This window comes from Panulirus ornatus, chromosome 57 (genome assembly GCF_036320965.1).
Source record: "Panulirus ornatus isolate Po-2019 chromosome 57, ASM3632096v1, whole genome shotgun sequence".
Taxonomy (NCBI): Eukaryota; Metazoa; Arthropoda; class Malacostraca; order Decapoda; family Palinuridae; genus Panulirus; species Panulirus ornatus.
The window spans coordinates 8442185-8465434 of NC_092280.1; the positions used below are offsets into that span (position 1 = coordinate 8442185).

At 40.7% G+C, this 23250-nt stretch overlaps 1 protein-coding gene across 1 annotated transcript in view; it reads right to left on the reverse strand.

The window, feature by feature from the left end:
• LOC139766157 (uncharacterized) overlaps positions 1 to 23250 on the reverse strand; it is a 137730-nt gene that overhangs the window by 40602 nt on the left and 73878 nt on the right. The window contains exons 6-9 of the mRNA XM_071694429.1: positions 21380 to 21532; positions 20971 to 21263; positions 8953 to 9075; positions 1744 to 3634 (exon numbers count right to left, since the gene is read on the reverse strand). Of these exons, the coding sequence (XP_071550530.1) occupies positions 1744 to 3634; positions 8953 to 9075; positions 20971 to 21263; positions 21380 to 21532 (2460 nt within the window). The remainder of the gene's footprint in view (positions 1 to 1743; positions 3635 to 8952; positions 9076 to 20970; positions 21264 to 21379; positions 21533 to 23250) is intronic.

Sequence of the window (23250 nt, forward strand, 5' to 3'; positions counted from 1 at the left end):
TACCTGGGTCGACGTGCTGTCAATGTATTGAACCAGGGCATGTGAAGCGTCTGGGATAAACCATGGAAAGTTCTGTGGGGCATGGATGTGGAAAGGGAGCTGTGGTTTCGGTGCATTATTACATGACAGCTAGAGACCGAGTGTGAACAAATGTGGCCTTTGTTGTCTTTTCCTAGCGCTACCTCACGCACATGAGGGGGGAGGGGGTTGTTATTTCATGTGTGGCGGGGTGGCGATGAGAATGAATAAAGGCAGGCAGTATGAATTATGTACATGTGTATATATGTATATGTCTGTGTGTATATATATATATATGTATACGCTGAGATTGCACAGGTATGTATATTTGCATGTGGACGTGTATGTATATACATGTGTATGTGGGTGGGTTGGGCCATTCTTTTGCCTGTTTCCTTGCACTACCTCGCTAACGCGGGAGACTACGACAAAGCAAAATGAATAAATAAATAAAAACTCTTTTTCAACCATGCATTCCCAGCACCAGTCCTTTTTCAGCACTCAACTTTACAAGCTATTTACCATTTCCATTCATAATACTGAATATGCCATATCCCCCAATTATATCCACAACTGCCATATTATTCACCTTTTCACAATATACAAATAAAAGTTAAGTTTTCAGCTTACATACAAGTGCAAATGCTATAGTGTTTGCATAGTTCATCTGTTAATGCATTTGGATTTAATGTAAAGAATCATAACATCTCCTTACATGCTTTTTCTTCAACTGGTGAGTTTTTAACATAGCAGAGCACTGAAGATTTTACCTTTTAAAACAGTATCTTATCTTGCTCAGAATGGATTAGGACTGGATTACTAAAAAATCCAAATTGATACTTTGTCGAAACAAGTATGCAGGTGGTAGAATCCACACTATGAAAAATTTGCTTGACACCATATTCTGTCATAAGCTGCACCTAAACCATCCATCTACCTGTATATCTCAATGCCTGTTTCCTCCAGGAACTCCCTCAAAAAAGTCTTCATAACTAGTGAACTCCAGTGCCACTTCTTAGCCTTTAGTGTCTCACTCTTAATAGGCCACTGGCAGAGGGCAACTCTAGCACAGTGCTTCCAAAGACTCCTACTTAATTTTCCTTTTTACCTAATGTTCTAGCCTACTATTTCTACCAATGCTCCAATGTAATGCTTCTACCTAATGCTCCTGCCTACAATTCCTACCTACTACTTCTGTCAACTATTCTTAAAATTCAGCACATACTGAAAGGAAAATCTTGAGTTACAAAGAATGAACTGTTGTGTGAATTAGTGTCATGTGTGAGATGGATAGACTTATGTTTGTGGACAGTCTATGTGCAGGTGAAGCACAAAGAAAAGACAGATAAGGGTCCAAGGAATGCAACATGACAGTCACTGAAGTACTGGCTCACTACACAGCAATCACTAACCCTCCCGGTAACCTGGCAGGATGTCCCGGTAATATACCTCCCTGGTCAGTGCCTGCCTTCCAACTACCAACCCAGCTTTTGCAAACTTTGTTTGGGAAAAAAGTGTGACATAATCAAGTAAATACTGTACCTTCCTTTCTATGCAAAATTTCTATGTACTGCTTAAATATTTATGATAATAATGACTTGGAAATTATTTTTCTCTGAGCTTACACTAACACTTATTCAGTTACTGTTATTACTTTAGATGAAATCTTCTTCTAAAATATGAGAACATACAAAGATTTCAGTATTATCACACTGAACAACTTGCCTGATATATCAGACTGCCCTATTCTCAACTGAAGGGCCTTCTTCATCACATCTTCCATTTGTTTCATCACATCTTGACTATTGTGCTTGAGTGGTAGAATTGGTGATACATTGATAAGACTGTCATCAATCTGAAGCATGGCACTCTCTTCTGAATTATCACCAGATTCCATAATATTCTGTGAATCTGTTTGATGGATTCTGTCACAGCATTCATTCATAGAAGTGCTTGAACTGGCACTCTGGGATTCCATACTCTTGCCTTTTGTGCCATATCTCACATTTCCTTCTGTGCCCTCTTTTAAGTGGTTTTCATTTCCATCATCCTGATTACTGAGATTAAAATCTGGTGTTCCAACAGAATCTTCTGAGCCACTTTCATTCTTCTCTTTTTGGTGTTTCTTTTTTAAGGGTTCAGTAACATTGTCAACAGCTGATAATCTTTTTCCAACAACAGTAGATTTTCGCATTTGCATTTTTCCAGTGGATCCAGTTTTTCGTCTACCTTTTTTCTTCCTTATACCAAAAGGTCTCCATGACTCCTCCTTACTATCATAATCATCATCATCATCATCATCATCATCATCATCATCACCATCTTTTTCATATTTTAGAGAAAATCTAAGGGTCCGTCTTTTAATGGGCTTTTTTTTTATCGGGCTTTCCATTATGGAATGCTGGCGGGAACATTTTCTTCTTCTGCTAGACAGCTTTCCTAATTTTCCAGACTCAGATGAGAGACTAGCATTTGCTGCGAGTGTGAGATTCTTTGGAATATCAGGAGATTTCATCACATCTTTAAGGACTATAGATAATCTTCTTAAGCTCAGGAAACCTTGACTTTCTTTATCATTACTATCATCATTATTCTGAGGTGGTAAATTTTCCTTTTCAATGGTCCTCTTTGAAGAATATGGTGGTATATCTACAACGGTGGCATCCATTAGCGAAACATCAAATGGAGTCTTTTCAGACACCACTGGCTTATCCTGAGAATGCTCAGGTGACTGAGCTTTGAAGAATCTTCTTTCTGCCTGAATATATTTATTTTTCTCCTCTTCCTTGCTCTTCCCATCTTGTTTAGCAGCTTTAACAGTAGCTTGAAGAAGAAGATTTGAAAGAGGCTCTGTCATTTCCATGCTTACATCATTTACACATGTCAAATCATTATCACTAATCAAGAAATCTCTCTCTCGGTCAGGCAGAATAAGACTTGGTGGAGGCATGAGAACAGAGTCTTTTTGATTACATTCACTCGAGATTTGTGAGTCATTACCTATAACAGTTTCATCTTGTCCGGTGAGGAATTTACTGGTATTATCCACTTTAGCTACTTCATCTAAGTCCCTAGAAAATTCAAGGCTTCGTCGGGTGCGTATTCGCTGGTTATCAGGGGCAATTTCACCTGTTCTCCTTGAGGTGTCTGTGCTTGTCCTTATAGGCTGCCCCTTTGATCGTGATTTAGACCGGCGTCCACCTCTAGCCTCTAAATCCTCCAACCTGGCCAACATGGTGGTAGGAGAAGCCAGATAACTATGATCTAAGTTATTTGCTGGACCAGCTTTAGGTGATGGGGCAGACTGATGAGGTTCCTTTGGCGATTTGCTTGGAGTAGATTTGCGTTTTGAAACTTTACTTAAATTATCGTCTTCACTATCACTTGATGACTCAAGCACAACATGACCATGAGACTGAAATGAAAGGCACTCAGTATCATTCTTTTGTCTGCTCTGTTTAGCACCCCTAGCATGTCTTCCTGAACGACCAGATGAACGCTTTTTTGAGACATCAGGATACCACCAGCTTGGACCCTCAAGAGGGTCCTCTTCACTTTCAGGCACAGATTGTGTGGCTGAAGGTATATTTTTTTCTTGTTTCCTCGCTAGATCCTCCTGGAATTAAAGGATAACACAGAATTAAAAAAGGCTAAGCAAAAAATCTGTTTTAAAGTCAGAAATGCAATGCTTCTTTCTGCAAGTTTTAAGAGAATGCAAAATTCATTAAGGGAAGACCTAAAACACAATACACAATGATAAAATGTACATGAAATATACATGGACTATGCTTGGTGATGGATAACTGGGTGGTGAATGGATGATATGTATGATGTACATAATGACGATAATCATGCTTATGATATAGCTGCATCTGCTGAACTAGAGACAAAGCCACATTTTCCTTATCCCAAAGTCTTTGATATTCGTTTTTTTCCCTTTATAGTGTAGGCTCCAGTCATGGTAAAGTCTGTATCAAGGCCAGACCTTCACTGAAATACAGAGGGGATTATGAAAGGGAAAAAGAAGAGACAAGGGAAAGCATCTAAAAATTTTGTTGGAAGTGAAAAACCTGTCTTTTAAATATGCCAGGTCATAGTTATTGGGATAGACATGAGATGGTAGAGAATTCCAAATCTTCGAAGTGTAGGGAAAGAAACAGATATCAAAACGGCCCACCCTTGAGTTGCCAATGGCCACACAGTAAGCATGTGACGCAGCTGCTTGCCGAGGATTGTGTGGTTTAGCCAGTGGTGGGAGGCACACAAGCAGCTAGCTCTCAGGAGCAAAACCAAAGTAATAAGAATTCCTTGATCATAATTGTGAAAGCTAGTTTGGTTAATGCATACTTTGGGTAATGTAAGGTAAACTGCATACATGCTAATATGACATTTGTGATTTCAGTAAAACCAAATTAGCATAAAGCAAAAAATTCATATTACTGTATAACAATCAATAGATTATAAATTTAAATCACAACAATATGTTGCTAAAATAATGTTGATTCACACATAAGGTCAGGTCAGGGGTCATGTTCCTTGGAACTGATGGTTTATGTATTTCTGAGACCTCATTCCTTAGGTACTGGTGGGTCAGGTGAAGAGCCTTGTTCCTTATTTAGTTTGGTTATATATCTCTTTGTTGTGCCCCTTCTTTATTCCAATCAAAGTAGTCTTGAAAAACACAGAAGTTCAGAAAGATGTTTTTTGCTTTTCTTACAGTTCATGAAGATTTTGTTTACTCCAAAGTGCTGTTGTGGATCAGCATTTAGAATGTACAGCTTGTAATTCTATCTTGAATCTTAATTCATATTGAGGGCAAAATTAACTCTTGTATTTCTAGGTTTACTTCAGCACTTCTGTGGGAGATTCTATCATTCTGATTCTGGTATTTTAAATCTGATTAGGAAACCTCATGCACCAAGCTGTGGTACCACCTGCTAAAGTTCAGCGTAACTGATGTCTGATCTTGATCCTCCATCTATTAGCAAACATATTCATGACTGTCTATCATCAGATTGCTCACCTTTGTTGTAATCTTGGCTAAGATTAAGCTTAACTGATTCAAAGTTCTAAAATTCATCAGTGTTTCTCTTGAATGACTGCAAAGCAGAGAGTGACCTCACACATTAAATACTATGTAAGACATGGCAGGCCAAGCTTCCCTTGCATCACTGTGATACCCATAACATGAAATGCAAAGTGCTCACAATATTTGTGTTCTACCATTCTAAAGCACACCACACATCATACATACCACATTTGTGGTTGCAAAAATCTAATTGTTTATCTAAAAATAAGTTTACAAAAAACTCATTTAAAGGTAGAGAGGCCTGTATATTACTCATTCAATGAGAATGGAAAAATAAAGAGAAGCAACCACTGTGCACAAAGATATATCACTTAAATCATCATGTGCACTAAATGACAGCTTATCTAAATCATATGAAAATCCCAGCAAAGAACTCCTACACAGTTATGTCATATACCACAAACTTGCATGAGTTGATATGAAACACTAATATTCATATCTTGTGACATTTTTTTCTAAATCTGATAAAACATCAATGCATATCGATCCTTAAAATCTTTCATGTTTCATACCACATTACTTACAACTCTACCATTTATAGTTTTGAAACCCATTAATGCTATATATCATAAGTGGACATACTGCTATGCTTCAAGCAATTTCATCAATATCATCCAGTGAAAAGTATCCAATCATCATAACCAAATCAGCTCGTCCATATACTTCCATATTCACATTTCACTTTATCACTTGCAATCACCTGAACCTTTAAAGGATGGAGCCCTGAAAATTTTGGAACTTTAATCAAAAATTCAAAAAACTATTTAAGTCTTATCAGTCAACAGGAAATATTAAAAGATACAAATATAAAAAGGTAAATTAATCATATCTATTGCTGGAAAAACAATTTCAGCTCAAGTGCATGCCAAAATCATACCTTTCCCTATTATGTTATGTGGGCAACTTAAACACTTTAGGATTCTTTCCTGGTGCTAAATGTAACCGTTTGTGACATAAGACATCTCTATATGCTGATAAGCACCCCTTCCACTTTAAATAACATCTGGAAAGGCAACCCATACAAGTACAGCTAGAGTTCCTGAGGGTCTGACATATTATCCTTTTGTTACATGAGTCACTGACACTTTCCAGACTCTTCCCTGGAGATAATTATGGTTGCCTGTCATGCAGGTCACCTGTATATAGTAATAAAAAGCACCTTACAGTTTTGATGAAGGCAGGAAGAGGCAATCTACAGAAGTTCAGCACCAGTCCCTACATCAAAAACCATAAAGTATGGCTACAATCCCAGTAGGTACATTACTAGTTAATATACTACCTTATACTTAATCTATCTATCTATCTATCCACATGTCTGACACCTGTTCCAATCAGAACTCCCTCAAAGGGAGTCACCATAATTAGACAACTCCAGTGCTGCTTCTTAGCCTTCAGTGCTTCACCCTTAATAGGCCACTGGCAGAGGGCAACTCTAGCACAGTGTTTGCTGAGGATCCATACTTACCTTATGCGCTCATAAAACTTATCAAAAAAGGGGGGTGACTGTGTTGTTGACTGGTTGGTAAGGATATCTAATGTATGAATGACACATGGTAAGGTGCCTGAGGATTGGTGGAATGCATGCATAGTGCCATTGTACAAAGGCAAAGGGGATAAAGGTGAGTGCTCAAATTACAGAGGTATAAGTTTGTTGAATATTCCTGGGAAATTATATGGGAGGGCATTGATTGAGAGGGTGAAGGCATGTACATAGCATCATCATACTGGGGAAAAGCAGTGTGGTTTCAGAAGTGGTAGAGGATGTGTGGATCAGATGTTTACTTTGAAGAATGTATGTGAGAAATACTTAGAAAAGCAAATGGATTTGTATGTAGCATTTATGGATCTGGAGAAGGCATATGATAGAGTTGATAGAGATGCTCTGTGGAAGGTATTAAGAATGTATGGTGTGGGAAGCAAGTTGTCAGAAGCAGTGAAAAGTTTTTATCGAGGATGTAAGGCATGTGTGCGAGTGGGAAGAGAGGAAAGTGATTGGTTCTCAGTGAATGGCGGTTTGTGGCAGGGATGCGTGATGTCTCCATGGTTGTTTAATTTGTTTATGGATAAGGTTGTTAGGGAGGTGAATGCAAGAGTTTTGGAGGGAGGGACAAGTATGCAGTCTGTTGTGGATGAGAGGGCTTGGGAAGTGAGTCAGTTGTTCGCTAATGATACAGCGCTGGTGGCTGATTCAGGTGAGAAACTGCAGAAGCTGGTGACTGAGCTTGGTAAAGTGTGTGAAAGAAGAAAGCTGAGAGTAAATGTGAATAAGAGCAAAGTTATTAGGTACAGTAGGGTTGAGGGACAAGTCAATTGGGAGGTAAGTTTAAATGGAGAAAAACTGGAGGAAGTAAAGTGTTTAAGATATCTGGGAGTGGATTTGGCAGCAGATGGAACCATGGAAGTGGAAGTGAGTCATACGGTGGGGGAGGGGGTTTAAGTTCTGGGAGTGTTGAAAAATGTGTGGAAGGCGGGAACATTATCTCGGAAAGCAAAAATGTTATATGGTTGCGAGGCATGGGTATAGAAAGAGTTGTGCGGAGGAGGGTGGATATGCTGGAAATGAGATGTTTGAGGACAATATGTGGTGTGAGGTGGTTTGATCGAGTAAGTAATGAAAGGGTAAGAGAGATGTGTGGTAATAAAAAGAGTGTGGGTGAGAAAGCAGAAGAGGGTGTTTGGAGAAAATAAGTGAGGAAAGATTGACAAAGAGGGTACATGTGTCAGAGGTGGAGGGAACAAGGAGAAGTGGGAGACCAAATTGGAGGTGGAAAGATGCAGTGAAAAAGATTTTGAGCAATTGGGCCTGAACATGCAAGAGGGTGAAAGGCGTGCAAAAAACAGAGTGAATGGGAACGATGTGGTATACCGGGGTCAACGTGCTGTCAATGGATTGAACCAGGGCATGTGAAGTGTCTGAGGTAAACCATAGAAAGTTTTGTGGGGCCTGGATGTGGAAAGGAGCTGTGGTTTTGGTGCATTATACATGACAGCTAGAGACTGAGTATGAACGAATGTGGCGTTTGTTGTCTTTTCCTAGTGCTACCTCGCTCGCATGTGGGGGGAAGAGGTTGTCATTTCATGTGTGGCAGGGTGGCGACGGGAATGAATAAAGGCAGCAAGTATGAATTATGTACATGTATATATGTGTATATGTCTGTTTATTCCTCTATCCCTGGGAATAGGGGAGAAAGAATACTTCCCACGTATTCTCTGCGTGTCGTAGAAGGCGACTAAAAGGGAAGGGAGCGGGGGGCTGGAAATCCTCCCCACTCATTTTTTTTAATTTTCCAAAAGGAACAGAGAAGGGGGCCAGGTGAGGATATTCCCTCAAAGGCCCACTCCTCTGTTCTTAACGCTACCTCGCTAATGCAGGAAATGGTGAATAGTATGAAAGAAAAAGAAAAGAATGTCTGTATATGTATACATATGTACACATTGAAATGTATAAGTATGTATATATGCGTGTGTGGACGTGTATGTATGTACATGTGTATTTGGGTGGGTTGGGCCATTCTTTCGTCTGTTTCCTTGCGCTACCTCGCTGACACGGGAGACAGCAACAAAGTATAATAATAAAGAAACTTATAACACCAGCTTTTTATTTAATGTTAATACTTATGTCTTCTACAAAGGTTCTCTTTTCATCCATACTCTATAAAAAAAAAAGTTATCACTCATATTTTTATTACTAAAATATCACTTAACTCATCCTAAATTTTCTTCGGTCTTTTAAATCCTCCCCAACAAAGGACTTAGCCACATATTTACCATCTTTTTTTTGTTTTCAAAGAATTATAAAAATATGAGCCTTAAAGCTGCATGCAGTAACATAATTCATACAATACCTGGACTGATAAAGCCATAGGTGAGTTAGCCCTACTGCTTGTGGGAGACTCCCCAGCCACCCTGTTCATCAATGCTCCTTTACTCGGCTTGCCTTGCTTCTGACTTTCTGTTTTCTTCATACTCTGTTAGAAAATATTATGTGGCTTTAAAACCTCATTAATACCAATCTTGAATATGATGGGCTTTATGGAGGTGATGGAAAGCATATCTTACTAATTACAGGATAAAAAGGATAATGGGAGTATAAACTCTGCTTTATGTATTTAAAGAGGTATGTAAATTTCCTAATGCTTCCAAAAAATGTCCTTTTCAAATCATATATTCATGCAAAGGTGAGTAATGTGGCAGTTGAGGGAATAATTGGTATACATGGGGTGTTCAGTGTTGTAAATGGAAATGGTGAAGAGCTTGTAGATATATGTGCTGAAAAAGGACTGGTACTTGGGAATACCTGGTTTAAAAAGCGAGATATACATAAGTATACGTTTGTAAGTAGGAGAGATGGCCAGAGAGCGTTATTGGATTACGTGTTAATTGACAGGCGCGCGAAAGAGAGACTTTTGGATGTTAATGTGCTGAGAGGTGCAACTCGAGGGATGTCTGATCATTATCTTGTGGAGGCTAAGGTGAAGATTTGTATGGGTTTTCAGAAAAGAAGAGTGAATGTTGGGGTGAAGAGGGTGGTGAGAGTAAGTGAGCTTGGGAAGGAGACTTGTGTGAGGAAGTACCAGGAGAGACTGAGTACAGAATGGAAAAAGGTGAGAACAATGGAAGTAAGGGGAGTGGGGGAGGAATGGGATGTATTTAGGGAATCAGTGATGGATTGCGCAAAAGATGCTTCTGGCATGAGAAGAGTGGGAGGTGGGTTGATTAGAAAGGGTAGTGAGTGGTGGGATGAAGAAGTAAGATTATTAGTGAAAGAGAAGAGAGAGGCATTTGGACGATTTTTGCAGGGAAAAAATGCAATTGAGTGGGAGATGTATAAAAGAAAGAGACAGGAGGTCAAGAGAAAAGTGCAAGAGGCGAAAAAGAGGGCAAATGAGAGTTGGGGTGAGAGAATATCATTAAATTTTAGGAAGAATAAAAAGATGTATTCTTAATCCCCTATCCCTGGGGATAGGGGATTAAGAATACTTCCCACGTATTCCCTGCGTGTCGTAGAAGGCGACTAAAAGGGGAGGGAGCGGGGGGCTGGAAATCCTCCCCTCTCGTTTTTTTTTTTTTTTCTTTTTTTTCAATTTTCCAAAAGAAGGAACAGAGAATTGGGCCAGGTGAGGGTATTCCCTCAAAGGCCCAGTCCTCTGTTCTTAACGCTACCTCGCTAATGCGGGAAATGGCGAATGGTTTGAAAGAAAAGAAAAAAAGATGTTCTGGAAGGAGGTAAATAAAGTGCGTAAGACAAGGGAGCAAATGGGAACTTCAGTGAAGGGCGCAAATGGGGAGGTGATAACAAGTAGTGGTGATGTGAGGAGATGGAGTGAGTATTTTGAAGGTTTGTTGAATGTGTTTGATGATAGAGTGGCAGATATAGGGTGTTTTGGTCGAGGTGGTGTGCAAAGGGAGAGGGTTAGGGAAAATGATTTGGTAAACAGAGAAGAGGTAGTAAAAGCTTTGCGGAAGATGAAAGCTGGCAAGGCAGCAGGTTTGGATGGTATTGCAGTGGAATTTATTAAAAAAGGGGGTGACTGTATTATTGACTGGTTGGTAAGGTTATTTAATGTATGTATGACTCATGGTGAGGTGCCTGAGGATTGGCGGAATGCGTGCATAGTGCCATTGTACAAAGGCAAAGGGGATAAGAGTGAGTGCTCAAATTACAGAGGTATAAGTTTGTTGAGTATTCCTGGTAAATTATATGGGAGGGTATTGATTGAGAGGGTGAAGGCATGTACAGAGCATCAGATTGGGGAAGAGCAGTGTGGTTTCAGAAGTGGTAGACGATGTGTGGATCAGGTGTTTGCTTTGAAGAATGTATGTGAGAAATACTTAGAAAAGCAAATGGATTTGTATGTAGCATTTATGGATCTGGAGAAGGCATATGATAGAGTTGATAGAGATGCTCTGTGGAAGGTATTAAGAATATATGGTGTGGGAGGCAAGTTGTTAGAAGCAGTGAAAAGTTTCTATCGAGGATGTAAGGCATGTGTACGTGTAGGAAGAGAGGAAAGTGATTGGTTCTCAGTGAATGTAGGTTTGCGGCAAGGGTGTGTGATGTCTCCATGGTTGTTTAATTTATTTATGGATGGGGTTGTTAGGGAGGTGAATGCAAGAGTTTTGGAAAGAGGGGCAAGTATGAAGTCTGTTGGGGATGAGAGAGCTTGGGAAGTGAGTCAGTTGTTGTTCGCTGATGATACAGCGCTGGTGGCTGATTCATGTGAGAAACTGCAGAAGCTGGTGACTGAGTTTGGTAAAGTGTGTGAAAGAAGAAAGTTGAGAATAAATGTGAATAAGAGCAAGGTTATTAGGTACAGTAGGGTTGAGGGTCACGTCAATTGGGAGGTAAGTTTGAATGGAGAAAAACTCGAGGAAGTAAAGTGTTTTAGATATCTGGGAGTGGATCTGGCAGCAGATGGAACCATGGAAGCGGAAGTGGATCATAGGGTGGGGGAGGGGGCGAAAATCCTGGGAGCCTTGAAGAATGTGTGGAAGTCGAGAACATTATCTCGGAAAGCAAAAATGGGTATGTTTGAAGGAATAGTGGTTCAAACAATGTTGTATGGTTGCGAGGCGTGGTCTATGGATAGAGTTGTGCGCAGGAGGATGGATGTGCTGGAAATGAGATGTTTGAGGACAATGTGTGGTGTGAGGTGGTTTGATCGAGTAAGTAACGTAAGGGTAAGAGAGATGTGTGGAAATAAAAAGAGCGTGGTCGAGAGAGCAGAAGAGGGTGTTTTGAAATGGTTTGGGTACATGGAGAGAATGAGTGAGGAAAGATTGACCAAGAGGATATATGTGTCGGAGGTGGAGGGAACGAGGAGAAGTGGGAGACCAAATTGGGGGTGGAAAGATGGAGTGAAAAAGATTTTGTGTGATCGGGGCCTGAACAGGAGGAGGGCAAGGAATAGAGTGAATTGGATCGATGTGGTATACCGGGGTTGACTTGCTGTCAGTGGATTGAATCAGGGCATGTGAAGCGTCTGGGGTAAACCATGGAAAGCTGTGTAGGTATGTATATTTGCGTGTGTGGAAGTATGTATATACATGTGTATGGGGATGGGTTTTGCCATTTGTTTCGTCTGTTTCCTTGCGCTACCTCGCAAACGCGGGAGACAGCGGAAAAAAAGAAAAAAAAAAAAATATTCATTTTATTAAACTTTGTCGCTGTCTCCCAAGTTAGTGAGGTAGCGCAAGGAAACAGACGAAAGAATGGGCCAACCCACCCACATACACATGTATATACATAAACGTCCACTCAAAGCACATATACATACCTATACATCTCAACATATACATATATATACATACACAGACATATACATATAAGACATATGTACATAATTCATACTGTCTGAACTTATTCATTCCCATCGCCATCCGCCATACATGTAATAACAACTCCCTTCCCCACATGTGCGCGAGGTAGCGCTAGGAAAAGACAACATAGGCCACATTCGTTCATACTCAATCTCTAGCTGTCATGTATAATGCACCGTAATCACAGCTCCCTTTCCACATCCAGGCCCCACAAAACTAAACATGGTTTACCACAGATGCTTCACATGCCATGGTTCAATCCATTGACAGCACGCTGACCCCGGTATACCACATCGTTACAATTCACTCTATTCCTTGCACGCCTTTCACCCTCCTGCATGTTCAGGCCCTGATCACTCAAAATCTTTTTCACTCCATCTTTCCACCTCCAATTTGGTCTCCCACTTCTCCTCGTTCCCTCCAACTCTGACACATATATCCTCTTTGTCTTTCCTCACTCATTCTCTCCATGTGACCAAACCTTTTCAAAACACCCTCTTTCAAAACACGCTCTCTCAACCACACATCTCTCTTACCCTTTCATTACTTACTCGATCAAACCAACTCACACCACATATTGTCCTCAAACATCTCATTTCCAGCACATCCACCCTCCTCCACAGAACTCTATCTATAGCCCATGCCTTGCAACCATATAACATTGTTAGAACCACTATTCCTTCAAACATACCCATTTTTGCTTTCCATGCTAACGTTCTCGACTTCCACACATTTTTCAATTGCTCCCAGAACTTTCGCCCCCTCCCCCACCCTATGATTCATTTCTGCTTCCATGGTTCCATCTGCTGCCAAATCCACTCCCAGATATCTAAAACATTTCCGAGATAATGTTCTCGACTTCCACACATTCTTCAACGCTCCCAGAACTTTCGCCCCCCTCCCCCACCCTATGATTCACTTCCGCTTCCATGGTTCCATCTGCTGCCAAATCCCCTCCCAGATATCTAAAATAGGTCACTTCCTCCAGTTTTTCTCCATTCAAACTTACCTCCCAATTGACTTGTCCCTCAACCCTACTGTACCTAATAAACTTGCTCTTATTTACATTTACTCTCAGCTTTCTTCTTTCACACACTTTACCAAACTCAGTCACCAGCTTTTGCAATTTCTCAAATGAATCAGCCAACAGCGCTGTATCATTAGCGAAAAACAACTGACTCACTTCCCAAGCTCTCTCATCCACAACAGACTGTATCCTTGCCCCTCTTTCCAAAACTCTTGCATTCACCTCCCTAACAACCCCATCCATAAACAAATTAAACAACCATGGAGACATCACACAACCCCTACCGCAAACCTACATTCACTGAGAACAAATCACTTTCCTCTCTTCCTACACATACACATGCCTTACATCCTCAATAAAAACTTTTCACTGCTTTTAACAACTTGCCTGCCACACCATATATTCCTAATACCTTCCACAGAGCATCTCTATCAACTCTATCATATGCCTTCTCCAGATCCATAAATGCCACATTAGCTTTTCTAAGTATTTCAAACATACATTCTTCAAAACAAACACCTGATCCACACATCCTCTACCACTTCTGAAACCACACTGCTCTTCCCCAATCTGATGCTCTGTACATGCCTTCACCCTCTCAATCGATACCCTCCCATATAATTTCCCATGAATACTCAACAAACTTATACCTCTGTAATTTGAGCACTCACTTTTGTCCCCTTTGCCTTTGTACATTGGCACTATGCAAGCATTCCGCCAATCCTCAGGCACCAGTCAACAATAGTCACCCCCTTTTTTAATAAATTCCACTGCAATACCATCCAAACCTGCCGCCTTGCCGGCTTTCATCTTCCACAAAGCTTTTACTACCTCTTCTCTGTTTACCAAATCATTTTCCCTAACCCTCTCACTTTGCACACCACCTCGACCAAAACACCCTATACCTGCCACTCTATCATCAAACACATTCAACAAACCTTCAAAATACTCACTCTATCTCCTTCTCACATCACCACTACTTGTTATCACCTACCCATTAGCCCCCTTCACTGAAGTTCCCATTTGTTCCCTTGTCTTACGCACTTTATTTACCTCCTTCCAAAACATCTTTTTATTCTCCCTAAAATTTAATGATACTCTCTCACCCCAACTCTCATTTGCCCTCTTCTTCACCTCTTGCACCTTTCTCTTGACCTCCTGCCACTTTCTTTTATACATCTCCCACTCACTTGCAGTATTTCCTTGCAAAAATTTTCCAAATGCTTCTCTCTTCCCTTTCAATAATAATCTTACTTCTTTATCCCACCACTCACTACCCTTTCTAATTTGCCCACCTCCCATGCTTCTCTTGCCACAAGCATCTTTTGCGCAAGCCATCACTGCTTCCCTAAATACATCCCATTCCTCCCCCACTCCCCTTACGTCCTTTGTTCTCACCTTTTTCCATTCTGTACTCCTGGTACTTCCTCAAACAAGTCTCCTTCCCAAGCTCACTTACTCTCACCACTCTCTTCACCCCAACATTCTCTCATCTTTTCTGAAAACCTCTACAAATCTTCACCTTCGCCTACACAAGATAATGATCAGACATCCCTCCAGTCGCACCTCTCAGCACATTAACATCCAAATGTCTCTCTTTCGTGTGCCTATCAATTAACACTTAATCCAATAATGTTCTCTGGCCATTTCTCCTACTTACATACGTATACTTATGTATATCTCTCTTTTTAAACCAGGTATTCCCAATCACCAGTCCTTTTTCAGCACATAAATCTACAAGCTGTTCACCATTTTCATCTACAACACTGAACACCCCATTTACACTGATTATTCCCTCAACTGCCCCATTACTTACCTTTGCATTCAAATCACCCATCACTATAACCCAGTCTCGTGCATCAAAACTACTAAGGCACTCGCTCAACTGCTCCCAAAACACTTGCCTTTCATGATCTTTCTTCTCATGCCCAGGTGCATATGCACCAATAATCACCCATCTCTCTCCATCCACTTTCAGTTTTTTCGATATCAATCTAGAGTTTACTTCCTTACACTCTGTCACATACTTCCACCACTCCTGTTTCAGAAGTAGTGCTACTCCATTCCTTGCTCTCGTCCTCTTACTAACCCCTGACTTTACTCCCAAGACATTCCCAAACCACTCTTCTCTTTTTCCCTTGAGCTTTGTTTCACTTAGAGCCAAAATATTCAGGTTCCTTCCTCAAACATACTACCTATCTCTCCTTTTTTTTCATCTTGGTTACATCCGCACACATTTAGACACCCCAATCTGAGCCTTCGAGGAAGACGAGCACTCCCCGTGTGACTCCTTCTTCTGTTTCCCCTTTTTCCCCTTTTAGAAAGTTAAAATACAAGGAGAGGAGGGTTTCTAGCTCCCCGCTTCCGTCCCCTTTAGTTGCCTTCTACGACACAAAGAATGCGTGGGAAGTGTTCTTTCTCCCCTACCCCTATTCTTCCTGAAATTTAATGATACTCTCTCACCCCACCTCTCATTTGCCCTATTTTATACCTCTTGCACCTTTCTCTTGACCTCCTGCCTCTTTCTTTTATACATCCCACAGACATTTGCATTATTTCCCTGCAAAAATCGTCCAAATGCCTCTCTCTTCTTCTTCACTAATAATCTCACTTCTTCATCCCACCACTCTCTGCCCTTTCTAATCTGCCCACCTCCCACACTTCTCATGCCACAGGGAAATTTTGTGCAAGCCATCACTGCTTCCCTAAATACATACTATTCTTCCCCCACTCCCCTAATATCCTTTACTCTCATCTTTTTCCATTCTGCACTCAGTCTCTCCCAGTACTTCCTCACACATGTCTCCTTCCCAAGCTCACTTACTCTCGCCACTCTGTTCACCCCAACATTCTCTCTTCTTTTCTGAAAACCTCTACAAATCTTCACTTTTGCCTCCAAAAGATAGTGATCAAACATCTCTCCAGTTGCACCTCTTAGCACATTAACATCCAAAAGTCTCTCTTTCATGCGCCTATCAATTAACATGTAATCCAGTAATCAATTAACACGTAATCTCTCTTTCTTATATATGTAAACTTATGTATATCTCTCTTTTTAAACCAGGTATTCCTAATCACCAGCCCTTTTTCAGCACACAAATGTACAAGCTCTTCACTATTTCCATTTACAACACTGAACACCCCATGTACACTAATTATTCACTCAACAGCCACATTACTCATCTTTGCATTCAAATCACCCATCACTATAACACGGTCTCGTGCATCAAAACTATGAACACACTCACTCAGCTTCTCCTAAAACACTTGCCTCCCATGATCTTTCTTCTTATGCCCAAGTGCATAGGCACCAATAATCACCCATCTCTCTCCATCCACTTTCAGTTTTACCCATATCAATCTATCTACTTTCTTACACTCTATCACATACTCCCACCATTTCTGGTTCAGGGGTAGTGCTAATTCTTTCCTTGCTCTTGTCCTCTCATCAACCTCTGACTACTCCCAAAACATTCCCAAACCACTCTTCCCCTTTACCCTTGAACTTCGTCTCTCTCAGAGCCAAAACATCCAGGTTCCTTTCTTCAAACATACTGCCTATCTCTCCTTTTTCTCATCCTGGTTACATCCACACACATTTAGACACCCCAATCTAAGCCTTCAAGGAGGATGAGCATTCCCGCATGACTCCTTCTTCTGTTTCCCCTTTTAGAAAGTTAAGAATACAAGGAGGGGAGGGTTTTTAGCCCCTCACTCCTGTCCCCTTTAGTCGCCTTCTACGACACATGAGGAATGCATGAGAAGTATTCTTTCTCCCCTCTATTGTATATATTATCCCTGGGGATACTTACTAAACCTTCCTTGCATGTTGTAAAAGGCGACTAAAAGGAAAAGAGAATGGAGCCAAGTGAGGATTTTCTCTCTTAGGTTCAGTCATCTGTTCTTAACTACCTCACATGTGTAAGAGTGGATAGTGGGTTGAGTGAAAGTTTTGGTATACATGTGGGTGTGAAGCAGGGTTGTGTGATGTCACTGTGGCATTTTGATATGTATATATGGATAGAGTGATCAGAGAGATGAAGCAAAGCTAGGGAAAAAGGGTGCAGAGATGGAGTGTGCCAGTGAGGTTTTTTCCTGAGAAAGAGAAGGAGTTGCAGAAGATTTGTGAGTTTTTGATTTGTTTAAGCGTAGGTGATTGAAGGTAAATGAAAGTAAAAGTAAAGTGATGATGTTTGAAAGAAAGATGAATGAAAGTATGGAAATTGCAGAACCATATAAGAGTGAAAGAAAACAGTGTTTTATCCTGTGTTTTGGATATGAGGGGAAAAACTGGAAGAGGTTAGAGACTTTAAGTATTTAGGAACTATCTTGGTTATGTTTGGTGATATAGAAAGAGAGATAAGGGAGAGAGCAGTAGAGGGTAAGGAGTCACTGGGTCCCATAATACAATAATGAAGGGTAGAGGTGTAAGTATGGAATTGGAGAGACGATCATGGGACAGCATCGTTCTCCCAATCATGACCTATGCAGCCAAAACATGGACATGGAATGAGTCACAGAGGCTGAGAATTCAGGGTGTGGAAATGAGTTGTATGTGAGGAGCATGATGTATGACTAGATGGCTAAAGAGTCTCCACTTATCCCTGTACTTACTTGCCTCCATTGCATACACTATTTCATGCAGTCTTCCACCATTTCTCTCCCTCCAGTATTCTTCCACTTGTTGTCTTCCTCTTACGCTAACCCCTTTAATTGTACTATTGTACACTCTCCTTGTAATCTCCCTATCTTGCATTCGTCCCACATTCTCAAACCACCTCCAAGTATTATGTTTCACTCACAGTACCACTGCACAATTCATTCCCTTTACATTCCCAGTCAAACAGAATCTCTCATGCACCCCTTACTACTTTCTTCACTCCATCTAGTCATACCACATGCTTCTATCAAGTAATTCATTTCCACAGTGAGGATTCTTGACCTCAAACTTGGTCAAGCTTCCTTTACATTTGTTAATATTTGCATTAGAATCCAGGATATGGAAATGAGTTAGTTAAGAGGAGCATGTGATATGACTGCATGAAATGAATAAAGTAATGTAGGCATGTATGTGAGATTGGGTATAGTAGGGAATGAATTATGGAGTGGTAAAGTGGGTGAAACATAATACACTGAGGTGGTTTAGGCATGTGGAAAGAATTCAAGATGGTAAGTTTGCAAGGAGAGTGTATGATAGTATGATTAAAGGGGTTAGTGTGAAAGGAAGACCACATGTTCCATAGGGAAATAGAGTGGAAGACTACAGGAGGGAGAGAAATGGGGGAATAATGCATCAAATGGTGTAGGCAAGGGAGGCATGTAAGGACAGGGATAAGTAGAGACCCATTTGTTGAGACCACCTCCTTGATAGTTCCAGAGGAAATAGGTTCCCAGAGGGAATAAGCTTCGAGATATAGGTAAATAGACTGTTAATATATCATTGACTGATATTCCATGGAAAATTTCAGAATGTAACAGAATTCTACTTTTAATAGGCCACTCTCCCAGTTAGTCCATTAGAATAAGGTTTTACTGTAATGATGTAAGGATGAGAAGTCAGGTGATCCAGACGATGAGATGTTTGATGATATGAATTGATCGAGTAAGTAATAATAGGGTACGAGAGATGTGTGGTAATAAAAAGAGTGTGGTTGAGAGAGCAGAAGAGGGTGTTTTGAAATGGTTTGGTCACATGGAGAGAATGAGTGAGGAAAGATTGATCAAGAGGATATATGTGTCAGAGGAGGAGGGAATGAGGAGAAGTGGGAGACCAAATTGGAGGTGGAAAGATGGAGTGAAAAAGATTTTGAGTGATCGGGGCATGAACATGCAGGAGGGTGAAAGGCGTGCAAGGAATAGAGTGAATTGGAACGATGTGGTATACCGGGGTCGATGTGCTGTCAATGGATTGAACCAGGGCATGTGAAGCATCTCGGGTAAACCATAGAAAGTTCTGTGGGGCCTGGCTGTGGAAAGGGAGCTGTGGTTTCGGTGCATTATTACATGACAGCTAGAGACTGAGTGTGAACGAAAGGGGCCTTTGTTATCTTTTCCTAGCGCTACCTCGCACACATGAGGGGGAAGGGGGTTGTTATTCCATGTGTTGCGAGGTGGCGATGGGAATGAATAAAGGCAGACAGTATGAATTATGTACATGTGTATATATGTATATGTCTGTGTGTGTATATATATGTATACATTGAGATGTATAAGTATGTATATATGCGTGTGTGGACGTGTATGAATATACATGTGTATGTGGGTGGGTTGGGCCATTCTTTCATCTGTTTCCTTGTGCTACCTTGCTAACGCGGGAGAAAGCGACAAAGGAGAATAAATAAATAAAAATATATATATATATATATATCCCTGGGGATAGGGGAGAAAGAATACTTCCCACGTATTCCTTGCGTGTCATAGAAGGCGACTAAAAGGGGAGGGAGTGGGGGGCTGGAAATCCTCCCCTCTCGTTTTTTTTTAATTTTCCAAAAGAAGGAACAGAGAATTGGGCCAGGTGAGGGTATTCACCTCAAAGGCCCAGTCCTCTGTTCTTAATGCTACCTCGCTAATGTGGGAAATGGCGAATAGTTTGAAAGAAAAGAAAGAAAGATATATATATATGTATATACATATACATCACAGTGGCATCACTAGACGCCAACTACTCAAGGTTACACTGTGAAGCTTAATTACAGAAAGTACTATTTCATGAAAGAACTGTTCAATTTAAATGAGTCTACATTTCCCTCCTACTGAAAATAGCACAGTCTTGGGCTGTAGGAACCTTCAGAAATGTTCTAGGTAACAAAGGAGCTCTTTCTTGGATATTGGCCCCTGGTGAGTTATAAATAAGTATTAGTTAAAGTACATTCACGTAAAGTGAAGGAATGGTTACCATCTAAAGAATGAAAATATACAGAGGTACTTTTGAATTTACTTCAGTTCTAAGACCTTGAACAGCAGCATGAGCATGACCCTAATATGCCTAAAACATGGAATATAGCTCACCATTCACAAAGAGTAGATTTTTGAAAGTAGTTTTTCAAAAAGCTTTATTTTCATTATCTTGCCAAGTTCAGCGGTGAAACAAAGGTTAGAGCATACAAAACTGGCTACTGTAAAATGATCAAAAGCCAAGTTATACATAAAATATTTTTCAAATCTCTTCTCTGTGACACTTAATCAAGGGCAGCATTGGGAAATGAACTCCAAATCACATAAAAATCATCAGCTGCCATTTTATGCAAAAAATATCAATATAGTGGTAACAAGTCCTGTTCTTTTATGCATTCTAGCTTACAGACACTGTACTATAAACAGTGCTGGCATGCTGTTACAAAGTCAAGATGGTCATTAGATGTGTAATATTCTAAGCATACTAGGAACACCTTTCATTCCTCCTACTTTGCAGATATAATCTATGGACAGGCATTAATATTTCTTTGGCTGATAATCACCAGATTAATTAGAAATTTTTCTAAATTACAAGCAAGACCATGTAAAAAGGGCAACCTACTTTTGGTTCAGGCACTACTGCTGCAGTGACTAAGGTTCTTGTTCTTGAACTAACTCTTGGCTGTATGGTAGGAGTACCGCTTTCCGTCTTCACTAATGTATCATTAGAAGGAGTATTAAGATCTGGTATGCCGCCTGAACTTGTACTGCCCTCTTCTGCCTCTAAGGAAAAGGTACTTTCCTCTGCTGCATCTTCAGACTCATCCTCTCTTTGGGATGTGCTTTTATCTTCATCTTCAATGGTTGAGGACTGCTCTCTAATTGCACTCATGTCCAGACCTTCTTCCTCACGAGCTGTAAGAGATTTTTCAAGCATCTTAAATGAAATTGAGGTGACTTATAATTTGTCTATGTAAACAAAACATATCAGGTCATCCATAAAGCCACAGTATCTACAGTGATAAACTCACCTTGGATACGTTCTTTCATTTTTCTGCTCCAAATAACATCTAACTTTGGAATGGCAACCATAGCTGGCTGCAACACATGACCACTGACCATAGGTAAGACACTCTGACGGGGTGGTACATTGTTTCCACTAGGACTCAGTGGTAACCTTAAGCCTGTCAAAAAAAATTAAGAAATAGCAGTATATCCTAGGTTTATTATTATCATTATACTTTGTCGCTGTCTCCCACATTAGTGAGGTAGCACAAGGAAACAGACGAAAGAATGGCTCAACCCACCCACATACACATGTATGTACATACATGTCCACATACGCACATATACATACCTATACATCTCAACGTATACATGTATAAACATACATTGACATATGCAAATATACACATATACATAATTCATACTTGCTGCCTTTATTCATTCCCGTCACCACCCCACCACACATGAAATGACAACTCCCTTTCCCCGCATGCATGGTTTACCCCAGGCGCTTCACATGCCCTGGTTCAATCCATTGACAGCACGTCAACCACGGTATGCCACATCACTCCAATTCACTCTATTCCTTGCATGCCTTTCACCCTCCTGCATGTTTAGGCCCTGATCACTCAAAATCTTTTTCACGCCATCTTTCCACCTCCAATTTGGTCTCCCACTTCTTGTTCCCTCCACTCTGACACACATATCCTCTTTGTCAATCTTTCCTCACTCATTCTCTATATGTGGCCAAACCATTTCAATACACCCTCTTCTGTTCTCTCAACCACACTCTTTTTATTACCACACATCTCTCTTACTCTTTTATCACTTACTTGATCAAACCACCTCACACCACATATTGTCCTCAAACATCTCATTTCCAACACATCCACCCTCCTCCAAACAACTCAACCTATAGCCCACGCCTCGCAACCATATAGCACTGATGGAATCACTATTCCTTCAAACATACCCATTTTCGCTTTCTGACATAATGTTCTCGCCTTCCACACATTTTTCAACGCTCCCAGAACTTTAGCTCCCTCCCCCATCCCGTGACTCACTTCTGCTTCCATGGTCCCATCCGCTGCTAAATCCATTCCCAGAAATCTAAAACACTTCACTTCATCCAGTTTTTCTCCATTCAAACTTACCTCCCAATTGACTTGTCCCTCAACCCTACTGCACCTAATAACCTTGCTCTTATTCACATTTACTCTCAGCTTTCTTCTTTCACACACTTTACCAAACTCAGTCACCAGCTTCTACAGTTTCTCATCTGAACCAGCCACTAGTGCTGTATCATCAGCGAACAACAACTGACTCACTTCCCAAGCCCTCTCATCCACAACAGACTGCATACTTGCCCCTCTCTCCACAACTCTTGCATTCACCTCCCTAACAACCCCCATCCATAAACAAATCAAACAACCATGGAGACATCACGCACCCCTGCCACAAACCAACATTCACTGAGAACCAATCACTTTCCTCTCTTCCTACTCATACACATGCCTTACATCCTCGATAAAAACTTTTCACTGCTTCTAGCAACTTTCCTCCCACACCATAAATTCTTAATACCTTCCACAAAGCATCTCTATCAACTATATCATATGCCTTCTCCACATCCATAAATGCTGCATACAGATCGATTTGCTTTTCTAAGTATTTCTCACATACATTCTTCAAAGCAAACACCTGATCCACACATCCTATACCACTTCTGAAACCACACTGCTTTTCCTCAATCTGATGCTCTGTACATGCCTTCACCCTCTCAATCAATACCCTCCCATACAATTTCCCAGGAATACTCAACAAACTTATACCTCTGTAATTTGAGCACTCACCTTTTTCCCTTTGCCTTTGTACAATGGTACTATGCATACATTCC